Source organism: Thamnophis elegans, chromosome 13 (assembly GCF_009769535.1).
Source record: "Thamnophis elegans isolate rThaEle1 chromosome 13, rThaEle1.pri, whole genome shotgun sequence".
Classification (NCBI taxonomy): domain Eukaryota; kingdom Metazoa; phylum Chordata; class Lepidosauria; order Squamata; family Colubridae; genus Thamnophis; species Thamnophis elegans.
The window spans coordinates 43700648-43728460 of NC_045553.1; the positions used below are offsets into that span (position 1 = coordinate 43700648).

General features: G+C 45.7%; 1 protein-coding gene across 1 annotated transcript in view; it reads left to right on the forward strand.

Moving 5' to 3' along the window:
• The window catches only part of LOC116516599 (beta-galactosidase-1-like protein 2), a 54562-nt gene that overhangs the window by 13943 nt on the left and 12806 nt on the right, over window positions 1–27813 (forward strand). Inside the window, exons 2-13 of the mRNA XM_032229192.1 lie at window positions 1239–1436; window positions 2168–2236; window positions 3268–3363; window positions 9830–9938; window positions 11046–11138; window positions 14082–14163; window positions 20674–20738; window positions 22219–22303; window positions 23221–23358; window positions 24118–24198; window positions 25113–25216; window positions 26863–27009. Coding sequence (XP_032085083.1) covers window positions 1239–1436; window positions 2168–2236; window positions 3268–3363; window positions 9830–9938; window positions 11046–11138; window positions 14082–14163; window positions 20674–20738; window positions 22219–22303; window positions 23221–23358; window positions 24118–24198; window positions 25113–25216; window positions 26863–27009 — 1267 coding nt within the window. The remainder of the gene's footprint in view (window positions 1–1238; window positions 1437–2167; window positions 2237–3267; window positions 3364–9829; window positions 9939–11045; window positions 11139–14081; window positions 14164–20673; window positions 20739–22218; window positions 22304–23220; window positions 23359–24117; window positions 24199–25112; window positions 25217–26862; window positions 27010–27813) is intronic.

The window sequence follows — 27813 nt, forward strand, 5'->3', positions numbered from 1 at the left end:
TGCCAGAATACCGCTGCAGATTGTTGGGAACGTTTTAAACATTTGTGTCTGAAAACGGGGTCTGCGTACGCACACCTGCAGAGACCCATCATTTTGCAGCTTCCCGTTTTCAACACTCTGCTAGTTTCCTTGTTCGGAGTTTTCGAGTCTGGATTGAAGATTTCTTCCTGAAAACTGTGATTCCTTTTTCCTTCTCCCCCCTCTCCCCCCCCACCCCGAGACCCAGGATAACGCAAATTGAAGAAGTGAAGGAGAATTTCCAAAGTTAAATCATGAATGCTGAAGGGAAATAGAAAGATTCTTTGAAAGGATGACCTTGGGGAAGGGCAAAGAGAGGTAGAAAGATAGAGGTTATAGCACGACCCCATGAAATGGGTTAAATACAGGAGAGAAGAGGCATGTAATCTGGCTGGCTGGGTGACTTTGGGCCAATCACTAGGTGACTGTGAGTTCTAGTCACATCTTGGGCATGAATCCGACTGGGTGTCCTTTTGCCAATTATCAGGAGATTGGGAGTTCTGGTCACACCTTTTGCATGAAAGCCGGCTGGGTGTCCTTTGGCCAATTAACAGGAATTGGGAGTTCTAGTCACACTTTGGGCATGAAAACCAGGTGGGTGTCTTTTGTCCAATCACTAGATGACTGTGAGTTCTAGTCACATCTTGGGCATGAATCCGACTGGGTGGCCTTTGGCCAATTATCAGGAGATTGGGAGTTCTAGTCACACATTGGGCATGAAAACCAGCTGGGTGTCTTTTGGCCAATCATTAGGTGACTGTGAGTTCTAGTCAAACCTTGGGCATGAATCCGACTGGGTGGCCTTTGGCCAATTATCAGGAGATTGGGATTCTAGTCACATCTTGGCCATAGAAGCCAACTGGGTGGCCTTTGACCAACCACTAGGTGACTGTGAGTTCTAGTCACACTTTGGGCATAAAAGCCAGCTGTGTGTCCTTTGGCCAGACGTCAGGAGACTGGGAGTTCTAGTCACACCTTGGGCATGAAAACTGGCTGGGTGTCCTTTGGCCAATCACCAGGGGACTGGGAGTTCTAGTCCTCCTTTAGGCATGAAAGCCGATTTTGGATGATTACCCAAAATCAACCAGCTGGCTTCCATGCCTACCCCAGGACTAGAACTCACGGTCTCCCACTTTCTGGCCTGGCGCCTTAACCGCTAGATTAAACCGACTCTCGAACTGCCTCTGCTATTCTTACCCTTTGCTTTCTTTCCTGTTCAGGTTTAACTTGACGAACATCATTCCCATGCGGTTCTGGGGTCGAGTGCTGGGCTTGCAGGCGAAGCACTCACAGTTCCTGCTGGAGGAGAAGCCCTTTCGCATCCTTGGCGGCTCAATGCACTACTTCCGCATCCCCCGGGAATATTGGAGGGACCGCTTGGTCAAGATGAAGGCCTGCGGCCTGAACACCCTCACAACGTAAGGCTGGTCTCCTCTTCATGGCCCACTCAGTGTTCTGACCCAGGATTCCTTAGAAAGCAAGAAGCAAAGTCTTGGTCCCTGCAAAACTCCTTTTATTTGCACGACTGTGAATTCCTTTCATTCCCAGTCGGCAAGGCTTGGCAAACAGTCTTTCAGAGGAATGTTTATCCACACGCACCTTATCTCGTTTGGAGAGCTGCCAGATAACTAGTTTCCAAAGGCAGGGCAAGGCAACACTTGGCACAGAGTCTCTCATAGTCACAAAGAGAACTTTCCACTATTGAAACAACCGAAGGAACAAATTGTTTCCTGCAAAAGCCCCCTCCCCATTCGCTCCTCTTTTGTTTCTTCTGGGAGGGGCCAATCACCTCCAAGGTGTGACTTTTAAGTCAACCCTGCTTTCTTAGTTGTTCTTGTCTTCTGGCAGCTTTGCGCATGCACACACTGGGAACAGGCTCCAGCTGTTCCTCTGCCTCACTGCTGTTTAGCTCCCTCTCTGCCTCCGATGCAGAGGCCTCATCTGAGCTTTCCTCAGCCCCCAGGACTGGCCCATGTTCCTCCCCAACCTCCTCACTGTCCGACTCTGGCGGGCCACAACACTCAGCTTTGTCTCAATGTAATTGCTGATTTCCCTGGAATGCGGGTAGTCCTTGACTTACGACCTATATCTTAGTAGCCATTGGTCACGTGTCTGTACTTAGGAGATGTTTATTCACTGCATGTTCCAGGTACGTCCCGTGGAATCTTCACGAGGCCGTCAGAGGGAACTTTGATTTCAGCGGAAACTTGGATCTGCAGTACGTATCAGGCGTATATTTCCCTTTTCTTTACGAAACAAATCTAGCGATCTAAACATCCGTTTTCATCTGATATCAAATGTACATATGCTGAATTTATCATTCTTATGCAGTCCTAGGAGGCAGAGGGGTGATTTTAGAAGTAAAAAGGTGGAGAGATAGTTTTGAGTTGGAAATCAGAAATACAGGAGGTTCTTGTGCTGTTGATCGTAATAAAAACGATTGGGCATTATGTACACAGATTTGAGATGTATAAATAAAAATTAGAATTTCAATAGAATCTCTAAATGAGTATCAGCATAAGATGGTGATTTGGGGCTGGGATGAGAGAGAGAGAGATGGAAGAGAGAGAGATGAAAGAGAGAGAGATGAGAGAGAAAGAGATGAGAAAGAGAGACGAGAGAGAAAGAGATGAGAGAGAGAGATGAGAGAAAGAGAGGAGAGAGAGAGGAGAGAGAAAGAGATGAGAAAGAGAGAGACGAGAGAGAAAGAGATGAGAGAGAGATGAGAGAAAGAGGAGAGAGAGATGAGAGAGAAAGAGATGAGGGAAAGAGAGAGAGATGAGAGGGAGGGAGAGAGAGGAAAAACTACATTTGAGCCTTGATAGCTATAACTTTTGCAAACTCTGTAAAACTATCAGCAGAATTTAGTTGGCAGGAAAATTTCACGAGTCCCTTTTAATAATCCCTACATTCTATAATTAGGTTTTTAGATAAAGTCAGTTTTTGAGCCAGGGTGGCGCAGTGTTTAGAATACAGCATTGCAGACTAATTCTGCCAACGGCCAGGCGTTCGATCCTGACCAGCTCAAGGTTGACTCAGCCTTCCATCCTTTCAAGGTCGGTAAAATCAGGACCCAGATTATTGGGGGGCAAAATGCTGACTCTGTAAACCGCACAGGGTGGGATACGAAGAACTGTGAAGCGGTATATTAAGTTTTAAGTGCTATTTTTTTATTTTGAGCTTCCTTTGCTAAATTTGAGTCCGCTCTGCCTTTGCAGTGCTGTTGCCATTTCTCCTTTGCTTCTCCAGGGCTTTTCTTAGGACAGCAGAAGAAGTAGGGCTATGGGTGATACTGCGTCCTGGACCATATATATGCTCAGAGTGGGACCTCGGTGGCCTGCCCAGGTAAGTCTGAATGATTTTGACTTCTGTGCAAAACGTTACTCCTTAACTCTGTCTTCAGCTTTCATAGGTCTAATTTTAAGGAAAAGAAATCTGATAATTACAGCATAAATAAGAGCCATGGTGGCGCAGTGGTTAGAGTGCAGTATTGCAGGCTACTCCTGCTGACTGCCGGCTGCATGCAATTTGGCAGTTCGAATCTCTCCAGGGTCCAGGTCGACTCAGCCTTCCGAGTTCGGTAAAATGAGGACCCAGATTGTTGGGGGCAAAATGCAGACTCTGTAAACTGCTTAGAGAGGGCTGTGAAGCACTATGAAGTAGTATATGTCCAAGTGCTATTGCAATTTTTTTTCCTTCTTTCCTTCCTTCCTTCCTTCCTTCCTTCCTTCCTCCTTCCCTCCCTTCCCTTCCCTTCCCCTCTCTTCCGTTTCCTTCCCAGTGGTTAGAATACAATATTGCAGGATAACTTTGCTCAGAGCCAGGAGTTCAATCCTGACCGACTCAAGGTTGACTTAGCTTTCTGTCCTTCCGAGGTCGGTAAAATGAGGACCCACATTGTTGGGGGCAAATATGCTGACTCTGTAAACCACTCAGAAAGGGCTATAAAGCACTATGAAGCGGTATATAAGACTAAGTGCTATTGCTACTGCTATAGCCAAATAGAACTAATGCTCCAGACAAACTCAGCGGTCATTCCTTTGCAGTGAGCCTTGTTTATCACATATTATTTTATTTTAAATATTCTACATAATAGGCTCTTCCTTCCCAAATGAAATGTATCCGGTCTGCGTAGAACTGATTTGGTTTCCTGTTAGCAGCAAGCTTTCTGCTGGGCGTATTCCACTGAGCTGTCCTTCCAACTGATAATTTCTTTTGGTTCAGAGCAATATTTCCTCACCCTTTCACTTTCCTAACATTCTAGATGTTGCTGCTTCGAAGTCTTAAGTTGCAACTCCTAAACTGGAGAAGCCTCTTTAAATAGGAAACAAAAAAGGCAGAAGGAAATTTTCCTGTAGATTAAAGTATTGCAGTATTGGGATGTCAACCTCTTCCTTTCTTTTTTAAGGCGCTTTTTCAAGAGGCAACTGGACTTCCTTGGTTTTTTTCCCCTTAAAGACGTTTCACTTCTCATCCAAGAAGCTTCTTCGGTTCTGACTGGATGGTGGGGAATGGAAGGATTTATATTCCTTGCAGACAGCTGTCTGGTCATTTGCATCCTTTTAGGGAGTCGTTGAGGCCGCCAGGAGATTTGTCTCTGTCCTCAGGGTCACCTGAGTGGCGCAAATGGGTGTGTGGAACCTTCTTGGAACTGTTGGAAGGACTGTCTTGTAGACTGGATATAGATGGTATCGTATCCCTCCCCCCGCCCTCTGTTGACACAGATAAACCTCCAGGTGGCCTCAATGACTCTCTAAAAGGATGCAAATGACCAGCTCTCTGCAAGAAGTATAAATCCTTTCATTCCCCTCCATCCTGTTAGAGCTGATGAAGCTTCTTGGATGAGAAGCAGAATGTCTTCAAAGAAAAAGCAGAAAGTCCAGTTGTCTCTTTTTGAAAAAGCAACAATCGGGACCTGGATGACGGAGAATCTCCGTAGTCTTAACTTTTGTTTATTTTTTCCCCCATTACAAGCTTATCAAAATGTTATTCTCCCTCTTCCTTGTGACAACCACCAAGATACTCTAAAAGGAGCCAGTGGTCAAATGCCTATGGAGATTCTCAATCCTTCAGGCCATGGTTTGTCCCTAAAGTACTTTTTTTTTAAAGGGAAATGGACTTTCTTGGGTGTTTTTTTTTCTTTGAAAACATTTCGCTTCTCATCCAAGAACTGAAGAAGCTTCTTGGATGAGAAGGGAAATGTTTTCAAGAGGGAAAAAAATGAGAAACTCCAGGTGCCTTTCAGAAAAAGCAACTTTGGGATAGCCAATAGTCACACTTAGCCTATATCAGTGATGGAGAATCTTTTCGGCACCAAGTGCCCAAAAGGGAGTGCGCGGTTTGGTGGACGTGACCTGGAAGAGAAGCTGCCCACTGGGCATGCGCACACCGGGAAATTAACTTCCGGTTACTGGCGCACATGCGCACGCAAAGATCAGCTGGCTGGCACGCATAGACCAGTGCTTCCAGTTTCCAGCACTGCCGCAGACGCGAAGGACAGCCAGTTGTCATGCGTGCATTCATGCCAGAAACCCAGAAGAGGAACGGGCGACACCAAGCGCACCAGCTGACATGGCTTGGTGTGCCACTTTGGGCACGCATGCCATAGGTTTGCCCTCACGGGCCTACCTGTACTACAAAACGCAGCTGGGTTAAAAGGCATGATGGGAATGAAAAATGACAAGGATTTGGAAAGGCTTCTGCTTTCCTGCCCTTCCCTCTCCAGGAACCCTGTGCAAAGGGTGATAGGAAATGCCTCTCCGCTTCAAAACGGCTGTTCTGAGTTCTTCTGCCACACACACTGACTGCTCTTTTGGGTCAGAAGTCGAGGCAAAATTCTCCGCAGAAACATTTCTCCCCAAAAATAGGAAGAAAAAAAATCAGCCATTTTGTGACAAGCAATTAAACAGAAGGATAGACTCAAGATCACGGGAAGTGTTAATTCCACTTTATAAGGCCTTGGAAAGGCCATGCTTGGAATACTGCATCCAGTTTTGATCGCCACGATGTGGAGACCCTAGAAAGAGTGCAGAGAAGAGCAACAGAGATGATTTGGGGACTGGAGGCTAAAACATATGAAGAACGGTTGCAGAAACTGGGTATCTCTAGTTTGATGAAAAGAAAGACTAGGGGAGACATGATAGAAGTCTTCCAATATCTCAGGGGCTGCCATAAAGAAGAGAGAGTCAAGCTATTCTCCAAAGCACCTGAGGGTAGAACAAGAAGCAATGGGTGGAAACTAATCAAGGAGAGAAGCAACTTATAACTAAGGAGAAATTTCTTGACCCTTAGAGCAATTAATCAGTGGAACAACTTGCCTCCAGAAGCTGTGAATGCTCCAACACTGGAAGTCTTTAAGAAGATGTTGGATATCCATTTGTCTGAAGTGGTGTAGAGTTTCCTGCCTAGGCAGGGGGTTGGACTAGAAGACCTCCAAGGTCCCTTCCAACTCTGCTATTCTATTCTAACTTCCCCATTTCTCAGTTTAGATTATTAACAGAAAGTGCATCAGCGAAGCCTGGCCTTCTGTTGAAATCCTCTCTTGACAGACTTTGGAGCCTTGGACAAGCGATATTTTGACCCTGCAGTCCAGTGACTTAAAAGCAGAACGGGGGCGGGAGGAGCGGGGAGAGGATGGCCTGAAGAATGGAGAAGGACAAGCTATCTCAGGAATTTGGAGCCCTGTCATCAAAGCTATGGAGATGGAGAAGGAAGAGGGGGGGAAAGGGAACAATAGGCCAGCTTATGCAGGGTGACGTGGGTGAGAACTTGCCCGATGCCAGAGTGTTTTCCTTCCCACCCAGAATAAAAGCACCATTTGTTCCTTCTGCATTCAATTATTCAGCATAAAAGCAATTTCTGCCTTCCTTCCATTCGTTCCCTCCCTTCACGCCCATTTCACATAAAAGCAGCGGATAACATTTTTCAAGAGAACGATTTGGGGATCCATAATGGCGGAGAGCATAAGTAGGCCATGCTGGCTCATCCACGGAAAGTAGTGTTCATGCCTAAGTATCTTCTGGCTGTCTTTTCAGATCAGAGGGGGCAAGTAGAATATTTGCGGCTGGGGTGGAACTGTGGGCAAGTGGTGCGGTGGCCTAGAGGCGGAGCCTTCGTCTCACAATCAGAAGGCTGTGAGTTCAATCCTAGGTAGAGACAGATATTTCTCTCTCTGGGCGCACTGAGAATGTATCTGCCGAACAAAACTCCGCTTTGGCGACTGGAAAGGCATCTGGCCATTAATTTATTTAGTCATGTTTATGTAGTGTATATTGGAGACGGTGACCCTTTGAGAGCTGCATGCAGCGAAATTTCATTTTAATGTATGCTGTTTAGTGTACATTCAAAGTGACAATAAAGTTGTTCTGAGTTCTAAGTCATAAATGATCCCTAGGGGAAGCCTTCTGAATTTACTCCCGTCCTTTCGGTCATGGCTGGCTGGGGAATTCTGGGAGTTGAAGTCCACAGGTCTTCCAAGTTGCCACGGTTGACATCTCTGCTGTGAAACACCGTGTGTGTGTGTGTGTGTGTGTGTGTGTGTGTTTGAGAGGGAGAGGGAGAGAGAGAACACATTACTATCTTGGTTCATTCCAAAAGTGATAGATAAAGGACTCAACTCCGCAAAAGGCAACACCTGTAATTAAAGAGTTTTGGTCTTTGATGCTGATCATCTAGCTACAGGTGACTTCTTGCCAGTGGTGAAATTCATTTTTTTTTACTATCAGTTCTGTGAGCATGGCTTGCTGGGCGTGACAGGGGAAGGATCCTGCAAAATCTCCATTCCCTCCCCACTCCAGGGAAAGGATACTGCAAAATCTCTATTCCCTCCCCACTCCAGGGGAAGGATACTGCAAAATCCCCATTCCCTCCCCACTCCAGGGAAAGGATACTGCAAAATCTCTATTCCCTCCCCACTCCAGTGGAAGGATACTGTGAAATCCCCATTCCCTCCCCACTCCAGGGAAAGGATACTGCAAAATCTCTATTCCCTCCCCACTCCAGGGGAAGGATACTGCAAAATCCCCATTCCCTCCCCACTCCAGGGAAAGGATACTGCAAAATCTCTATTCCCTCCCCACTCCAGGGGAAGGATACTGCAAAATCCCCATTCCCTCCCTACTCCAGGGAAAGGATACTGCAAAATCCCCATTCCCAGCCCACTCCTGAGAAAAGGATAGTGTAAAATCTCCATTCCCTCCCCATTCCAGGGGAAAGATACTGCAAAATCCCCATTCCTTCCCCACTCCAGGAGAAGGATAATGTAAAATCTCCTTTCCCACCCCACTCTGGGGCCAGCCAGAGGTGGTATTTGCCGGTTCTTCGAACTGCTCAAAATTCCCGCTACCGCTTCTCCAGAACCTGTCAGAACCTGCTGGATTTCATCCCTGCTTCTTGCCCTGTGCAAAATTCCACAGAAGTTGCCCTTAGTCAGACTGGGAATTTAACCTGATTTGGCCTGCATTTTTTGGCTGATTCTTCAGATGACCTCCATCTTCCTTTCTAGTGACTGGAAGGAACGGCTGACTTCCTCAGCTGGGTTCCTTTTTTTTATTTTCCTTCACTTGGTTTTATTTCTTCCCTCTGGGGATAATCTCTAGATATCAGGCCCTAAAGCAATACTCTTGATGCGTCCGACGTCATCTCTGAAAATCCTTCCTAGTTACCGGGTCCCAAGGGAGTCACCGACACTCACCAGTCCTGCTTATTTTTTTATTTTTTTTCCACTTGTCTTTGCCACCAGAGATTGAGTGTCCCCAGAGAATCTTGGCTCAAAGAGACTTTCTGCCTCTCTCTTTTAACCTTCCCCACCTTCTTTTCAAGAAGGGAGCTGACTTTGAGTTGGTTTTCTCCAATTCCACGCCGTTGCATTTTAAAAATGTTTTCAGTTATTTAAACCTGCAATTTGAGGCAAGTTTAGAAAGGGCAAAAAAAACAACAACCCAACAACAATGTGGTTGGCATTCTAGGACAAACTTAACCTAATTTTGCAGTATTCAAGGCCAATGCAGTCTTATGCAAAACAATCTCCCCTTTTTTAAAATTCAAAAAATCCTGAAATGCATATAGATATTAAGAAAAAGTGCTGTCATTTCTCTAGGGAAAATGCCACACGAAAGCGTGTTGCATTAGAAAAGGTTTAGAAAATGCATAGGTAAAATGGATAGAAAAAATATTATATTGCACATGTTAGAACTATCCAAGATTCCTCCTTCCCTCCCCTTTGCTTCTTTCTGTCATTTTTTCTTTCCCTCTCTTCTCTTTACTTCTTTGCTTCCTTCCTTCTTTCTTTTCTCTCTCTCTCTTTCTTTCAATTTTTCTCTCCAGCTCCCCTTCGCTTCTTTCTGTCATTTTTTCTTTCCTCCTCTCTCCCCTTTGCTTCTTTCTCTCTCTCTCTCTCCCTTTCATTTTTCTTTCTCTCTCTAGCTCTCCTTTACTTCTTTATGTCTTCTTTCTTTCTTTCTTTCTTTCTTTCTGTCCTTCCTTTTTCTCTTTCTCTCTCTCCCTCTTTCCCTCTCTCTTTTTCTCCTCCCCCTTTGCTTGCCCCTTCCTTCCTTCCTTCCTTCGTATCTACCTAACTGCAGTGTAAGCTTTTTTCTACCCATCTACACATCTTTCTTAAGATGTGTATGTGGGTGCAGGTGTGTGTGTATGAATAGTTTAAAGAACTTCTTCAAGCATTTAAAAACGATTTAAAACCAAGCTGAATGTCCAGTCCAGAATTAAAGGAGGGTGAGCAAAAACTGTCAGTGGTCACAAGGATTTCTTGTTTATTTCATCTTCTCCTTTTTTAATTGATTGTCTTCTTTCCTAGCTGGTTGCTTCAGGATCCTGAAATGCAACTGAGGACAACCTACAAGGGTTTCACCGAGGCTGTCGATTCTTACTTTGACAACCTAATACCCCAGGTGGTCCATCTTCAGGTAAATAAAATCACACCATTTATTTATTTATTCCTAGGGTTTCTTTTTCTTTTCTTTTCTTTAAATCATTCGATCTTTGTCTCACCAGAATTAGAAACCAGGTAGATCCTATCATGCCCAAACACCCCCAAGATTAATTTTCTAAACCTTCCTGGGATGCTATTAAATGTTCACATGTATCCTGAGCATCTTTCTTTCTTTCCTGCTTTCCTTTCTTCCTTCCTTCCTTCTTTTTCTTTTTTTCCTCCCTCCTCTTTCTTTATTCCTTCTTTCCTCCTTTTTCTTTCTTCCCCTCTTTCTTTCTTTCCTTCCTTCTTTTTCTTTCTTTCTCCTCCCTCCTTCTCTTTATCTTTATTTCTTTCTTTATTCCTTCCTTTTCTTTCCTGCTTTCCTTCCTTCCTTCCTTCCTTCTTTTTCTTTTTCTCCTCCCTCCTCTTTCTTTATTCCTTCCTTCCTCCTTTTTCTTTCTTCCCCTCTTTCTTTCTTTTCTTCTTTTTCTTTCTTTCTCCTCCCTCCTTCTCTTTATCTTTATTTCTTTCTTTATTCCTTCCTTTTCTTTCCTGCTTTCCTTTCTTCCTTCCTTCCTTCTTTTTCTTTTTTTCCTCCCTCCTCTTTCTTTATTCCTCCTTTCCTCCTTTTTCTTTCTTCCCCTTTCTTTCTTTCTTTCTTTCTTTCCTTTCTTTCCTTTCTTCTTTCTTTTTCTTTCTTTCTCCTCCCTCCTTTTCTTTCTTTATCTTTCTTTCTTCCTCCCTTTCTTTCCTTCCTTCCTTTTCTTTCTTTCTTTCTCCTCTCTCCCTCTCTTTCTTTCTTCCTTCTCTTTCTTTCTTCTTTCTTTCTTTCTTTCTTTCTTTCTTTCTTTCTTATTGGTGGTAAGGAGAGGGTACAGCAGGCACTTTGTGATTTATTCCATCTCTGCCTCCTGGAAGTGTTCTTGAGCCAGATGGGACCTTTGGTTTCTCTTTTAAAATGGAACTCCGGACCAAGCCGTGGAGAAGCAAGGCAAAAACTGTACAGTGTCGACCTCCATAAATCTTATCCCAAACACAGTAATTATATCCTCCAACTGCACCACTCAATTTGCTTACGTTTTCCTTCTTCTCTTCCCAGTACAAGAACGGAGGGCCAATTATAGCCGTGCAGGTGGAGAACGAATACGGCTCCTATGCCCAAGACCAGAATTACATGGCCTACATAAAACAGGTAAAAACGATCTCTCCACCTCTTCGGAACTGAAAATGAAATGCTGAAGGTTACACAAAAGCAAAACAAGCACACACAAACACACACACACACACACACACACACTGACAAGTGCACATGCACACACAAAGAGTTGATACATCCTAGAATTGATCTGATTGATCTCACGGGACAGGAGACGGAGTAATGTTTATTAATTCCTTAGATTTATGCACTGTCCATCTCGCTGTCCAGCAACTTTTGATAATCGACAGGATAACGTCTATAGAGATTCTCCGTCATTCAGGTCATGAGAGACCGCCTGCTGCCAATTACCTCCCACAGACCCATTAGATCTCACAGGGTTGGCCTCCTCTGGGTGCCATCTACCAGCCAATGCCACCTGGCTACTACCCGGGGGAGGGCCTTCTCTGTGGCAGCTCCGGCCCTCTGGAATGAATACCCCACAGGGATTCGGACCCTCACCTCTCTCCAGGCCTTCCGAAAAGCCGTCAAAACCTGGCTTTGCCGGCAGGCCTGGGGGTGCTGAGTTCCCTCCCCTCTCGACATGTATGGTTGCGCGACTGTTGTCTACTTTTATTATTTGTATTTTGTCTTTTATGTTCCCCCTTTTTTTCCCCCTTGAATTGTTCGCCGCCCTGAGTCCTCCCGGAGAAGGGCGGCATACAAATAATAAAATACAAATACAATACAATGGTTGTCCCAAAGGTGCTTTTTCAAGAGACAACCGTACTTTGTGCTTTTTCTTGGAAGACATTTCGCTTCTCATTCAAGAAGCTTCTTCAGCTCTGACTAAAGAAGCTTCTGGGGTAAGAAACGAAACGTCTTCAAAGAAAACAAAAACAGAAAGTCCAGTTGCCTCTTGAAAAAAGCACCTTTGGGGACAGACAGGAGTAATATAGTAATATGAAAGTTACTGGGTGGGGGGGGGGGAGAACTGCTGGTTAAAGAGTAAGATGGTTTTATTTCATTCGTTTTATTTTACTATTTTTTAAATGTATTGGCTGCCGATCTCTGAAGCTCCTAAGAGCAACAGAGCCAGTTCTTAGAAGATGTTTTGGTCGCCACGATGTAAAAAGGATGTGGAGACTCTAGAAAGAGTGCAGAAAACAGCAACAAGGAGGATTAAGGGAATGGAGGCTGAAACATATGAAGAACAGTTGCAGGAACTGGGTATGTTTAATGAAAAGAAGGACCAGGGGAGACATGATAGCAGTCTTCCAATATCTCAGGGGCTGCCACAAAGAAGAGGGAGTCAAACTATTCTCCAAAGTCTCTGAAGGCAGAACAAAAAGCAACAGAGGGAAACTAATTAAGGAGAGAAGCAACTTAGAACTAAGGAGAAATTTCCTGACAATGAGAACAATTAACCAGTAGAACTGCCTGCCTCCGGAAGTTGTAGATGCTCCAACACTGGAGGCTTTTAAGAAGAGACTGGACAGCCAATTGTCTGAAGTGGTGCAGGGTTTCCTGCCTAGGCAGGGGGTTGGACTAGAAGACCTCCAAGGTCCCTTCCAACTCTGTTTTTCTGTTAAGACATGCGAAGGTTAGACATCCATCCATCAGGGCCATTTCAATTGGGATTCCTCTTGTGAAAGAGATTCCTGAGCTTTCTTGCAAAAGGAGAGAGATCTTCCTGCTCTTCCAAAGCAAATAGTTTGTCAATCGCAAAACAAACTTTTGGCCCCATAGTAAAAGACGTAGAGCCTCCATTGCCGTAGATTATTTTTGAAAAGGAGACCGAAGCTGCCTTGCAAAACCCCGGTAATCTGGGGCTAAGGCAGAAGGACGGCTAATTTGATTAAGGTCCCCTGCTGTCATCTCACCCAGCAAAGAGAACTTGGCAAGTTCCCACCTGTGTCCTGGTCAGGCAGGTGCTGGGAGATTATCAGTTTTAGCTTGGCAAATCTTCCCGGAGCTGCACCCTCATCCCTTACTTGGTGGCAATTCTTGCTGGTGCCAGGCTTACCTGGTGTTCTGATCGAGGCTTCCCCAAAAAATACGAAGCAGATTCCTGATCCCGACAAAACACCCTTTTATTAAACGAATGTGAATTCCTCTCATTCACGTTCAGCAAAGGCCTGGCAAACAGTCTTTCAACGGTGAATTTATGAACACAGACCTTATCTATCTTGGAAAGCTGCCATGTAAATATTTTCCACATGCGGTGCTGTGCAAGGAAAGAGTCTCTGAGATTCACGGACAGATCTTCACACTCCTGAAATGAATCTAATGAATGAAGGAACCGATTGTTTCCTGCAAAAGCCCACTCCCCTTTCGCTCCTCTTCGTTCCCTATGGGAGGGGCCATTCACCATCCACCTGTGGCTTTACTCCCAAGTCGACCCCTGTTCCTTAGCTGTTCCCTTCATCTGGCAGCTCTGCGCATGCGCACACTGGGAACAGGCTCCAGCTGCTCTTCTGCCTCACTGCTGTTGAGCTCCCTCTCCGCCTCCCACTCAGAGCCCTCGTCTGAGCTTTCCTCAGCCCCCAAGACTGGCCCATGTTCCTCCCTAACCTCCTCACTGTCTGACTCTGCTGCCAGCTCCACTGGCAGCTGGTGGGCCACAACATTTATAAGTTATTTCAAGGCAGTGAATTTATCTAATGCACCTTTTTTATTTTACTTTTCCCGTTACAACTATCTGGTGAGGTAGGTTGGATTCCGAGAGAGGGGTTGGCCCAAAGACAACTGGACTTTTTCTTGGTTTAACCTCAGTTAGAACCGAAGAAGCTTCTTGAATGAGAAACAAAACGTTTTCCGAGGAAAACCCCCCAAAAAAGCCCGAGAAAGTCCATTTTGTCTTTTGGAGATGCCCCTTTGGGACATCTGGGTTAAAATGGCGTTGATCCCGGAAAGAGTAACTCCCTTCAAACCCTGGTTTGTTCCTTGATCCTGGCTTCTTCTGGAACTTCAGCATGGTCATCCTTCTTTTCCTCACAGGCCCTATTGAGCAGGAAGGTGGTGGAGTTATTGGTGACCTCGGATAATAAGGATGGTTTGAAAGACGGCACCGTAGAAGGAGGTCAGTTGTGTGAGTCCGGAGCAAAGTTGTGACTGAGATTTTTTTTTTAAAAAAATGTGCCATTGTACACCTATCCGCTACAATTTTGCAAAAGGGCAACGTGGTGCTTTTTGTGTAAACACATGTGAGGAACCAGCAGCACTGCAAAGTATTTGTATGGACCTTAGAAAGCTTTTGAAGTCATTCCTCTCTTAAGGTCCATCTGCTTTAACCATGCTTAAGGTAAAGGTTCCCCTCGCACAGATATCTTGGTTGTTCCTGACTCTAGGGGGCGGTGCTCATCTCCGTTTGAAAGCCGAAGAGCCAGTGCTGTCTGAAGATGTCTCCATGGTCATGTGGCCGGCATGACTCAATGCATAGAGCGCTGTTCCCTTCCCACCAAAGGTGGTCCCTATTTTTCTACTTGCATTTTTACGCGTTTTCGAACTGCTAGGTTGGCAGAAGCTGGGACAAGTAACGGGAGCTCACTCCGTTACGCGGAACTAGGGATTTGAACCGCCAAACTGCTGACTTTCTGATCGACAAGCTCAGTGTCTTAGCCCCTGAGCCACCATGTCCCTAAGACACTTTAATTTGAATTCTTACCTTAAGCAGGTGGGTTAGACTTCATGGCTTAAATGGCCCTTTGCAACCAAGTGATTCTATGATTTATGGACTACTGCCACTTCATCAAACAGATAAGATATTATTCTGAGCAAAGACATTATTGGCACCCACATTGGTGGTACTTTCGAACTGCTAGGTTGGCAGAAGCTGGGAAAAGTAATGAGAGCTCACTCCACTATGCAGTGCTAGGGATTCGAACCACCGACCTGCCGACCTTTCTGATCAACAAGCTCAGCATCTTAGCCACTGAGCCACAGCGTCCTTTCATGCCCCACCTACGCATCCCCACGCTGGGAACCCCTCCTCTATTTAAAGCTCAGAGTGTATGGGTAATGCTGTGCTTGTAACCATTCATCTAGCAGTTTCAGTAGTACTGGGAAAAACAAGAGAGTTACCACCAATTGATTAAAAATATGGTTGATTGCTTAGAATGTAAATAATTTCATTCTTCCCACCCATCCACCCCCCTCATTTTGCTTTGCCAATAAAGCCTCTAATCCTTCTGGTAGTAGGGCAGATTTGTGAGGCTAATAAGAAAGAATTTGGGTGTATATAATGCTTAAAATTGCTATTCTTGTCTGCTGCTGGCCATGGCTTCTGACACCCCGTTGCTACGTCCAATTTTCCTTATTTTATGCGTCCTGCATGCGAAGGATGAGTGCGTAATTTATACGGTCGGCTTCCAGAATGTCTGTCTGTGTGTGTGGATGTATCTGTTTGCCTGCTAATTTATTAAAACTTATTTTCGTCCCATTAGTATGCTCCAGGCAAGTCACCCAATCAGATATGCAGAAAGAACTTTGCTAAACCTAATCAAAATGATAAGATGATCTTCATGATGACAGATCGCAACGCTCTGGCTCAAAATTAAGAGTTTGCCCTTCTCTGCAAATTCACGGAGAGATGGCCAAACCAGAAGCCAAAATGAATGAATGAATGAATGAATGAATGAATAAATAAATGCAAACTAGGTATTCTAATGAAGAGAAGGACTAGGGACTGGAGAGCTGTCTTCCAATATTGGAGGCCCTGTCACAAAGAGGAGAGGGTCAGCGGAGTCTCCAAAGGACAAGAGCGCAGGGCAAAAAGCAACGGATGGAGGCTTATCAAAGGGATAAGTCCTAGAACTAAGAACCTAGAACTGTGGAGAAATTCCCTGACAGTGAGGACAATTAGCCCATTGGACGGCTTGCCCCCAGATGTTGTGGGGGCTCCATGCCTGGAGGTTTTGAAGACGAGACTGGGCATCTCCCTGTCCAGAGTGGTATAAAATCTCCTGCTTCAGCAAGAGGGTTGCACTGGAAGATCTCCAAGGTCCCTTCCAACTCTCTGACTCTATGAATAAACCCCACCTGGGTCGATGATGAATCTTCGGCTAAACCCCACCAAGTGCCGAAAAGGGAATGCGTGCAACCCGGAAGAGGAGCTGCCTAGGGGGCATGAATGTGTCAGAAAATTAACTTCCGGCTTCCGGTGTGTGCATGCGCGCCAGCCAGAGGTGAGTTCCTACTGTTTTGGCCGAGTAGGTAGTAACTCGGCCCTCCAGGCACCCAAACCGGTTCTATTGTTGGCGGGCCATCTTGATTTCTGGTTCCGCGCATGAGCAGAACAATCTCCGTTGCAGGAATGTACTTCCCCCCCCCTCCTTTTTTAATGTTCTGCGCACACGCAGACCTTTTCGGGTGTACATGCGCAGGAACTTGTTCGCACCGAACCGGTCGTAATGCCGGTAACAACCCACCCCTGGCGCCAGCCACTTAATATTCTGGTTACTGGTGTGCATGTGCGCACGACGATCTGTTGGCCAGCACCCATGCTCAGGCCGGAAAACAGAAAACCAGCTTTTCCAGTTCCCGGCCTTGCGGCACACGCAAATCCCAGCTGATGGCCATGCACTCATACATGCCAGAAACCACAAAGAGGAACGGGCAACACCACACGGGGCCAGGCGCTGCGTGTGCCGCTTGGATCAGGCGTGCCATAGGTTTGCCATCGGGCTCAGTTCAAATCATGTCGTTTTCTCGAAGGATCCTTTTGCCCAGTCTTAATGTGGAGGTTCTCTTTGCTGGCTTTGAAGCAGAGCCAAGTGCCTGCAGTGCCCACATGGCCATTCCTTGTTGGCCTTTGCCCTTTTGAAGCCCCGAGCCCAGGGGACTGTCCAGCAGGCTGCCCATTTGGGCTATCCCATCCGGTGTAAATATTTCTCCTCCCCGTAAGTGGCAGCCGTTCCCTTCTTCGTCCACGAGGAGTCGCTCTCTCCCTTCGAGTGCCAGGGACAACGGAGGGAGGGGGAAGAGAGCTTTGAGCCTGGCGGTTCTGTGCTTTTGCGCGAATGTGTTGACTGCCTTTGAGTGTTTTCTTGCTCGCTATCTCGCTCGCTCATTCATCCTCTGGCTGGGAGTTGTGCGTCCAGGCAGGCTCCTGCGCCTGGATCCCAGCCCCTGCTTCAGATGTCACAACAATCTGCTCATTGGAGTCAACATGTCACGTTAATCAGGAATGTTTTATAATGAGGGTCCTGAGTGATGCCACGATGACAACCTCGGAAGAGGCGGCTGTGAGAATACACAAAGTGCGCATTAGAAAGCAGGCTGGAAGAAAAAAGGAGAAGAAAGGAAGTGTTTTCTTCCCTCGAGAGAAAATGCCTTCCTGGATGGTTTCGGTGCAGTTCTGTCTGTCTGTCTCTTACTCTCTCTCTCCCTCTTCCACTCTCACTCCCTCTTTGTCTCTCTGTTTTTCTCTCTCACTCTCACTCTCTCTCTGTCTCTCTCTCTCTCTCTCCCTCTCTCCCTCTCACTCATTATTTCTCTCTCTCTCTCACTCTTTCTCTGTAGGTCTGTGTATCTCTCTGTGATTCTCTCTCTCTCTTTCTCTCTCTCTCCCCCTCCCTCTTCTACTCTCACTCTTTCTGTCTTTCTCTCTTTCTCTCTCCCTCTCTCCCTCTCACTCATTATTTCTCTCTCTCTCACTCACTCTCTCTCTCTGTAGGTCTGTGTATCTCTCTGTGATTCTCTCTCTCTCTTTCTCTCCCTCTTCCACTCTCACTCTCTCTGTCTTTCTCTCTCACTCACTCTCTATCTCTGTCTTTCTCTCTCCTCGCTCACTCATTCTCTGTCTCTCACTCATTCTTTCTCTCTCTCACACTCTTTCTAACTGTAGGTCTGTGTATCTCTCTGTGATTCTCTCTCTCTCTCTTTCGCTCTCCCTCTTCCACTCTCACTCTCTCTGTCTTTCTCTCACTCACTCTCTAGCTCTGTCTTTCTCTCTCCCTCTCACTCACTCATTCTCTGTCTCTCACTCACTCTTTCTCTCTCTCTCACTCTCTCTCTCTCACTCACTCACTCTTTCTCTCTCTGTAGGTCTGTGTATCTCTCTGTGATTCTCTCTTTTTCTCTCTCTCTCCCTCTTCCACTCACTCTCTCTGTCTTTCTCTCTCACTCTATCTCTGTCTTTCTTTCTCACTCACTCATTCTCTGTCTCTCACTCACTCTTTCTCACTCACTCTTTCTCTCTCTGTAGGTCTGTGTATCTCTCTGTGACTCTGTCTCTCTCGCTCTCTTTTTCTGTCTCTTTCTCTCTCTCTCCCTCTTCCACTCTCACTCCCTCTGTCTCTCTCTGTCTTTCTCTCTCTCTCACTCAATCTCTATCTCTGTCTTTCTCCCTCTCACTCACTCACTCATTCGCTCCCCCCCCCCCCTCTCTCTCTGCCTGACCAATTAACTGTCGAGTTGCAGACCAGTTTTGCACTCCGGATTTTCTATCTATGCTGCCATGGGTCTTCGTTTTGGAAAGAACTAAACTGCTAGTCCCTCTGGTTTGTTACTAAAGCATTATATGTGTTGCAATTGTTGTTGCCCTGGATAGGCGCTACAGGTGGTCCTTGACTTAACAACAGTCCAATTAGGGACCGTTCCAAGTTGCAACGGCACTGAAAAAAGTGGCTTACGGCCGTTTTTCATACTTAATGACCGTTGCAGCATCCCCCCCATAGTCACATGATCAAAATTCAAATGCTTGGAAACTGATTCATATTTACGACGGTTACAGTGTCCTGAGGTCACGTGATCCGCTTTTTGCAACCTTCTGACAAGCCAAGTCAACGGGGGGAGCCAGATTCACTTAACAGCCGTGTCGCTGATTTAATAACGGCAGCGCTTCACTTAACAACGGCCGCCAGAAAAGTCGTAAAATGGGGCAAACTTCACTGAACAAACATTTCGCTTAGTAACCTAAGTTTGGGGCTCAATTGTGGCCGTAAGTGGAGGAGTACCTGTATAATCATGTTCTTCTGCAGCTACCTAGAACAAAAATAAGTGTGTGCCTCAAATTAAGATTCTCACAGTCTCTTTAGGATTTAGAATAGAGCTGGAAGGGACCTTGGAGGTCTTCTAGTCTAGCCCCCTGCTCAAACAGGAGACCCCCGTACCATTTCTGTCCAGTCTCTTCTTGAAAGCCTCCAGTGATAAAACTCCCACAACTTCTGAAGGCAGCTTCTATTCCATTGGTTGATTGGTCTAGCTGTCAGGAAATCTCCCCTTAGTTCCAAGTTGCTTCTCTCCTTGATCAGTTTTTGTTCTGACCATCCTTCTCCGCTCGTCCAAAGACGACAGGCAGACAGACTTAAAAGGAAAGAACTTTATCAGCCTCAGCTCACGCTGGCTGCGAGCCCAAAAGTAAACATAAATAAAGTCTCTGGCAAGAAGATAACAGAATGCAAAAACCAAGTTCTCTTACAAAACAAATCACTTCTCCAAGTGTCTCCTTGAATAAGGGTTACAGAAAGGAAAGCATTTATCCAAGTGTCTCTCACAAACAAACCACGACCGATGAATGATGAACGTTGACTTCTGCAACCAGGGCGTGGCACCATCCGTCCTTTTATCTCCAGAAGACGACACTAACGAGCCCCAGCTGCATTGTTAATCCTGCATCCCGACTCAACTCACAGCAAACTTCTGCTGAGTCACAACAAGTTTCCATCCATTGTTCTTCGTCTGGCCTTCAGGTGCTTTGGGAAATAGCTTGACCCCTTCCTCTCTGTGGTAGCCACTCAAGCATTGGAAGTCTGCTTCCAATATTCCAAAGAGGAAAGGAAAGGAAGGAGGGAAGGGATAGAAAGAGAAGGAGAATGGGTAAGTGGAATGAACTCCCCGCGGAGACTCGGACCCTCACCTCTCTCCAGGCCTTCCGGAAAGCCGTCAAAACCTGGCTGTGCCGGCAGGCCTGGGGTTGATGAGTTCCCCTCCCCTCTCGACTTGTATGCCTGTGTGATTTTGGTGTATTTTAATTACGTGTATTGTGTTTATGTCCCCTTTTTCCCCCTTTGAGTTGTTCACCGTCCTGAGTCCCTCCCGGAGAAGGGCGGCATACAAATAAACTAATCTGAATCTGAATCTGAGGGAGAAGAGAAGGAGAGGAGTAGAGGAGAGGCAAGGGAAGAAGGAAAGGGAAAGGAGAGGAGGAAGGAAGGAAGAAAAGAAGGGAGAGAGGGTGAAACGGAAAGAAAAAAATAGGGTGGTGATAATACAAAATAGGCGTGTGGGATGGTTAGCAAAGCAACTCAGAATGTATATTTTAACCTTTTAGATGGAAAAACAAATATGTAAAAGTGATAAAGATAAATAAGAACAGTAACTGGTTGTATATCTATATATAAGAGAATGAAAATAAAAAAACTTTTATAAAAAAAATTGGAAGACTGCTATCCTGTTACCCCTGGTCCTTCCCTTCCCCTTAAGAACCACAGCAAAACGAAGTTGTACAATTAACAGTTTCCTTACTTAGCAACCGAAATTCTGGTCCCAGTTACAGTCATAAGTCGGAGGATTCCCTGTGGATTCCCTGCTGTTGCGGCCTGATTGAAATCTTTCCTTGTTCTGCCCATTTTCCCTCTTTTCTTAATAGCTTTGGCCACGATCAACTTTCAGAAGATGGAGCCTGGACTCCTGTCCTCCCTCAGCAAACTGCAGGTAAGGAAGACACTTCCCGAGGTGAGACCTCACCTTCTCATGCTCTTGGGGTGCGTTATATGATCGGAGAGTTTGGAGGGCGCCATGTGCAAAAAAATGCCGATGTGTTCAATTCCTGGATCTGTATTTATTTATAACCAGACAATAATCCGAGTATTTATTTATAGGGGGAAAATGTCGGGGCCAAACTTAATTTCTAATGTTGGATTTTCCCTCTTACAAGACGGAGCCCCCTTGTGGAGTACCGTGAAGCCATTGCCATGGCAAGTCCACTGCGCTGCACAATAGAAGCCATTTTAAGGCACAACAGGCTGTATCTTAACACCCCTCCCCAAGAGGCGTTAGGGGTGTCTTACCCCCACAGTGTTTTTTTTCCAGAGAATAAGTCATCTGTGTACCAAGTTTGGTTGAAATTGCTCGAGGCATTCCAGAGTTATTCTGGAACATACACACACACAGCCATTTTTATATAGGAAGGAAGGAGGGAAGGAAGGAAGGAAGGAAGGAGAAAGAGAAAAGGAGGAGGAGGAAGAAGAGGAAGAAGAAGAAGACAATAGATAGATTGCTTTTCAAACGTAAATTCTTCCCCAGGGTTACTTGGGGTTCATTTTCTGCAGCCCAAATGTTCATTAGAGACCCATAATTGGTCGCTGCTCAATTGAGCCCCAAAGAATTTATACCCAGACAGAGCTGGCTTTCGGGGAAATGTATTTACTTGATGTGCTGGAGGAAGATTGCCTTTATCCTTCTTGTCAACAATCGGTAAATAACCCACTGAGAAGCTCATTGATTCCTCGGTTGGTGCAGGATCTGGATGTGAAGAAGAGAACAAAAGTCATTTCCGTTTTCATTGAATCCTCCCCTAGCGCTCGGTGTTCGTTTTATTTTTAAAAAGAGGCATTCGCTCTCTGATCTTCACCCAGGAGGCCTTTCAAAAATGGCTTATATCTCAGAAACGCTAGATAGTTCTTGGCCTGTAGGCTCAAATTCTAAAAAGTGCGACATTCAAGGAAAAAGAGACAGGGAAAGAAGAGAGAGGGGGAGAAATAGAAAAATCAAGGATTAGTTAATGTATCACAATGGTATTACAGCCTCGGAGACTGAATTCTAGTCTTGCCTTAGGTAGGAAAGCTGGTTGAGTGACTTTGGGCCAGTCACCAGGAGACAGTGAGTTTAATTCTGTCTTGAGCATTCATGCCAGCTGGGTCACTTTGGGCCAATCACCAGGAGAGGTGAGTTCTAGTCTTGCCTTAGGCATGAAAACTGGCTAGGTGATTTTGGGCCAATCACCAGGAGACTGGGAATACTAGTCCCATCTTAAGCATGAAAGTCGGCTGGTGTCTTTGGGCCAATCACCAAGAGATGGTGAGTTCTAGCCTCAAACATTTCTGCGTTCAGAGTTAAATGATTGCCGAGTGAAGATGTGTTCATCAACTCCAAACGAGGCCATGCATTCGCCTGATGTGTTTGCCTTTTTCAGCGTGACAAGCCATTGATGGTGATGGAGTACTGGACTGGTTGGTTTGATAGCTGGGGAGGAACTCACAACGTCTTTGACGCAGATGGTAAGTTGTTTGCTGGCGCAGTTCCTTCTCCGTCTGTCTTCCCAACCCTCTGCCCTCCTCCTTTCTTCTAATTATTGCTCCAAACAATAGCAGAAGCAGATGTAGATGTAGAGGGTTTGGGAGAGCTGCAGAGTGCAAATACTTTTTTAAAAAAATTACCTCTTCAAATCACGTTGCATCTTATAGTCTGAAAAATACGGTATATCTCCTGAACAGAACTCCTCATTGGCGACAAGTAAGGCATCCGGCCTGTAAACACTCCATTCAGCTGCACAGACTCCACCCCGCAAGGGATTAGGAGTTGTTAAAAGATGATGATGATGATGATGATGATGATGATGATGATGATGATGATGATTTGAGCTAATCACCATGGTTGTTAAAAGAATTGGCAACTGTTCAGCTAATCCATTGTTTGCTATGGGGCAAGGCTGAGTCAACCTTGAGCCAATCTGGATCGAGCCGCTGGGAATCGGCAGAGTTAGCTTGCAATACTGCATTCTAACCACTGGGAAGGAAGGAAAGAAGGAAGGAAGGAAGGAAAATAGCAATAGCACTTAGACTTATATACCGTTTCACAGTGCTTTTCAGCCCTCTCTAAGCCGTTTACAATGTTAGCGTTCCAGAAAAACCCAACTCCAATTAAAAACTCCGAGACAGGCATGTTTCTCAAATATGGCTTCCAAACCTGACAGGCAGCCGATTGCCCCCGACAATCGGGGTCCTCGTTTTACCCACCTCAGAAGGATGGAAGAAGGCTGACTTCCAACCTTGAGCCAGGCAGGATCGAACTGCAGCTAGTAGTCAGCTGAAGTAGCCTGCAGTACTGCACTCTAACCACTGCGCCACCTCGGCTCTTATAACCTCCTGTACGCACCAGTGCTGTGTTGCACTAGAAGTTTTATTTCTCTCTGCAGAGATGCTGGAAAGGGTTGAGGATGTCCTCCGGCAAGGAGCCTCCATCAATCTGTACATGTTCCACGGAGGGACCAATTTTGGATTCATGAACGGCGCTCTGCATTTTAACGACTACAAGGCCACCATCACCAGCTACGGTAAGGTTCCCTTGGCCCATCAGGCCTGGCTTGCCAAGAATGCTCGGGAGGTGAAGACAGAAGCAGCCAGTTAGTTCCCAACTATATTGAATTCTATTCTGTAGTGCAATATTAATGCAATAACAGGGTTTTTCAATCCAATAGCATGGGACATGAAGGATGTGTGTTTTTGTTTTATTTTTATAGATTTCATATGCATAACTAGTGCTGATAACCCGGCGTCGTCCGAATATTTATTTACAGGGGGGAAATGTCCGAACCAAACATAATTTCCAATGTTGGATTTTGCATCTTACCAGAGGGAGCTCCCTTGTGGAGTACTATTGCATGGACTCCAGAGGATGGTAAAGGGCAGGAAGGCCTGGGAGAACACTGTCCATGGGGTCGCGATGGGTCGGACATGATTTTGCAACTAACAACAACAAAACTATCCAAGTAGAAGAGAATATTTGTAGCTCGGGGTTGAAGTGAAAGGTCCGTGCTACTCTTGAGCATGGTTCTTTTCTTGCAGACGTTTCATTGCCAAACTAGGTAACATCATCAGTGCTAGTAAGCAGTGCTATCCAAACTTAGTCTATTGTGAGAAAGTAAACGCTGGGATTGTTCTTAATCTGATTTAAGAGCGTTGTGTGAATCCAGGGTATGTGTATGTGTGAGTTTGTGTTACATTCTTGTGATTTACATGACTTGCACCTGTAAGTAAGGTAAACTAGGTCCCGTCCCCCCCATTTGCTCTACTTTGGGGTGTTTTTTTTCCAGATTATGATGCTGTGCTGACAGAGGCTGGGGATTACACCGCCAAGTACTTCAAACTTCGCAAGCTTTTTTCCAGCATGATAGGTAATTGCATGAACAAAGGAGCAGTGTCCCTGTCTTCTCTGGAGGCCAGTGTGGGCGAGAAGAGCCCAGCTTGAAAACTGGCCCAACCCCGTGGGCGTGTGAGACCCCCAGCTGCTTCCGGTGTAGCTTCATCCCATTCAACAGCCAGGGGCCGCTTTCTGGAGAGGGGGGAAGGGGGAGAGGGGAGGTTTGTTCTGAGTCACCTTCCCCTTGGAAGGTGACTTCCAAGGCTGTAAGGAAGGGTGAGTCTTTGTATAACAACATGGCTGGATGTAAAGCAAATGTTGATTGGAAAGAGAGGGGTGAGGACAGAGAAGGGGAGGGAGGGGGGAAGGAAGGAAAGAATAGGGAGGAAGGAATAAGGAGAGAGGGAGGAATAGGAAGGAAGGAAGGAAAAGGAAGGAATAGGGAGGAAGGGAGGGAGGAAGGAAGCCGCAGCGAGGCAGAACAGTCATTCAAAACAAAAGCACATTCCAGCCGTATCTCTGTCAAGGCCGTCTCCAGGGTTACCCATAGTGGCCAGAGGGGAGTGATCTGTACAACCCGAGAAATTGCTTCCTTGGAGAATGTGACTGATGACACACCTTGGAGGCAGGGGAGGGAAACAGGGTCAAAGCCAGGATGTAAATTAAGTGGGGTCAGTGCTGGCTTCACTTGGAACGTGTCCAACATGAAGCTGCTAATAAATAACTGGATTTTTTTTTACGCTTGGCTCGAGGCTCATGATTTAATTAGGGCATTGGTGACATCAGTCTTAGCAAGATAAATTGTGACATCGGTCTTAGCAAGATAGGTTGTGTTCTTAAGTCAAGGACTGACTAAGCTCTTCTCAAGCCAAAAGAAATTTGAGTCATTTCTCCCACCGATCCAATGCTTGAATTAAACCAGGTCCTTTCTCTCTTCCTCCTCCAAAGAGACTCCTCTCCCTCCGCCTCCGATAATTTCGCATAAAGCGTCCTACGGGGCCATCCTGATGCAGCAGTACATCTCACTGTGGGAACTATTGTCGGGAATGGAGGTAAGTCATCCTCCAGGGAGGAAGGTGTTCAAATTGGCCAGATGATGGGAATGGAAACAAACCCACCCATTAAAAGAACTCAGAAATAAATCTCAAGTGTTTGGATATCGCTGGTGCGAGATGGATGGATAAGATGCACCCTTAAAATGGAATCGTCGTATTAATATGCAAATAGAACGAGCGGCCCGTGGATCTTAAGTTGCTTGAAGAGTCATTTGCAAGGTTAAAGATGCATGTCTGAAGGAATAGAATAGAATAGAATTTTATTATTTGTATGCCGCCCTTCTCCGGGAGGACTCGGCGGCGAACAATTCAAGGGGGAAAAAAGGGGAACATAAAAACGAAATACAAATAATAAAAGTAAGCAACAGTCACACAACCATACATGTCGAGAGGGGAGGGAACTCATCACCTCCAGGCCTGCCAACAAAGCCAGGTTTTGACAGCTTTTCGGAAGGCCTGGAGAGAGGTGAGGGTCCGAATCCCTGCGGGGAGTTCATTCCAGAGGGCCGGAGCTGCCACAGAGAAGGACCTCCCCCGGGTCGTAGCCAAATGGCATTGGCTAGTAGATGGAACCTGGAGGAGGCCAACCCTGTGAGATCTAATGGGTCTGTGGGAGGTAATTGGCAGCAGGCGGTCTCTCAAGTACCCGGAGTCCCCAATCCTCTCATTCAGGTCTGTTATTTCATCCCTCTTTTTGGAGCAAGCAGGAGAGCAATTCTGCATCTCCGAGAGATGATTTTGCGTGGCATTTTGTGGGGTGGGGTGGGGGTGGAACTTAGCCTGATTGTCTAAATTCTGCAACATTCAACGTGCCACAAACCCTTCAGCCTCTCAGCTGAAGGTTTCATAAGAAAAAAATAAAATAAAATATGTTTTCTTGATTTAGTTCATGCAAACAAGCATTTTGATGATTTGCTTGGCGCCTACATAATGCTTGCCTATCCAAATCGATCACAGATTTCCAAGTGACAAGGGATTGTTAAATTATTTGAATCCCACCACTGAGATGATGTCACGTCCCTCCCCCTCTGTTGAGAGAGAGCTGCTCAATTTTGTCATCGGTGGCCTCTTTGATAGACCTCCCAGTGGCCTCAATAGCTCAACTCAACAACTTTTTAGAAAGGATGCAAATGACTAGCTGCCTGCGAGGAATATAAATCCTTCCATTCCCCACCATCCAGTCAGTGCTGAAGAAGCTTCTTGGATGAGAAGCAAAATGTCTTCGAAAGAAAAACCAGAAAATCCAGTTGCCACTTGGGAAAAAACAAAAACACCTTTGGCACAACCACGACCTGGACGGAGACTCTCCATAGCCATTACCTTGGGAAACGTTTCATTACCCAAACTAGGTAACTTCATCAGTGCTAGAAGGGACTTGTATGGAAACAGAGAGCAAATTCCACTCCCTTCTAGCACTGATGATGTTACCTAGCTTGGGTAATGAAACGTCTACCAGAAAACAACTAAGTTAAAAAACAAACACAAGGACCTTCAAAGCAAACTCTACACCTATTTTTCCTCTCTCCTTATTATCACCAAGGCGTTAGCTTATTATGGAAGCCGTTGAGGGAAAGGGGGGAGAAAAACCCACATTATTTCTTAGCAGTCGCTGTTAGCATCCCGTTCTGCTTTCTTTTCTGCAGATTGTGAAGTCAGAATACCCCATTAACATGGAGAACCTGCCAATAAATAATGGCAATGGACAGGCGTATGGCTACACCCTCTACGAGACCGTCATCCTTGGTGGAGGGACCCTGAATTCACATGATTACATCCGGGACCGAGCACAGGTGAGGATGGGTGTGCGAGATTATTATTGTATTTTTTGGAGTATAAGACGCACCTTTTCCCCTCAAAAAAAGAGGCTGAAAATCTGGGTGCGTCTTATACACTGAATACAACTTTTTTTTTTGCCTCCTGAAGCCCCGCCCCTTCACCAAAATGGCCGAGCATAGCCTTATGGGGGTTTTCAGAGAGCTCCTGGGAGCTGGGAAGGGTAGACATGAGCAAACAACGGGGCATTTTTTGCTTATTTTTGCCCCTGCAGCCCGCAAGAGCACTTTATAAGTCTCCTAAAGGCTATGCATGCCCTCTTTTTGACAAAAAATAGGCCCGTTTTTGCGGGGGGGAAAGGACTGTTTTGGGGAGGTCTGAAGAATGCAAAAACTTTTCTTTTTTTTATTTCCCTCTTCAAAATCTGGGTGCGTCTTATACTCCGAAAAATATGGTACCTTCTTCTGGGAGGGAAAAGCTGGGTAGATCTTAGTTAACTCTAGCAATGACACTTAGACTTATATACTGCTTTACAGTGCTCTACAGCCCTCTCTAAGTGAGTTGAAGTCCACAAGTCTTAAAAGTTGTCACAGTTCAGAAATGCAGGTGGTAGCTACGGAGGATCAATGGTTAGGTGCGAGCAAGGGTGAACACAGCCTGGATGCATTGGCGAGAACTCACTGGTGTGCTATGTGATAGAATGCCAACCCATCTTAAATCTACCAATATTTTTCAGAGTATCAGTCGCACCAAGATTTTGAAGAGGCAAATTTTTTAAAAAAGTTTTTGCACTCTGCAGAACTCCCAAAAAACAGCCCGTA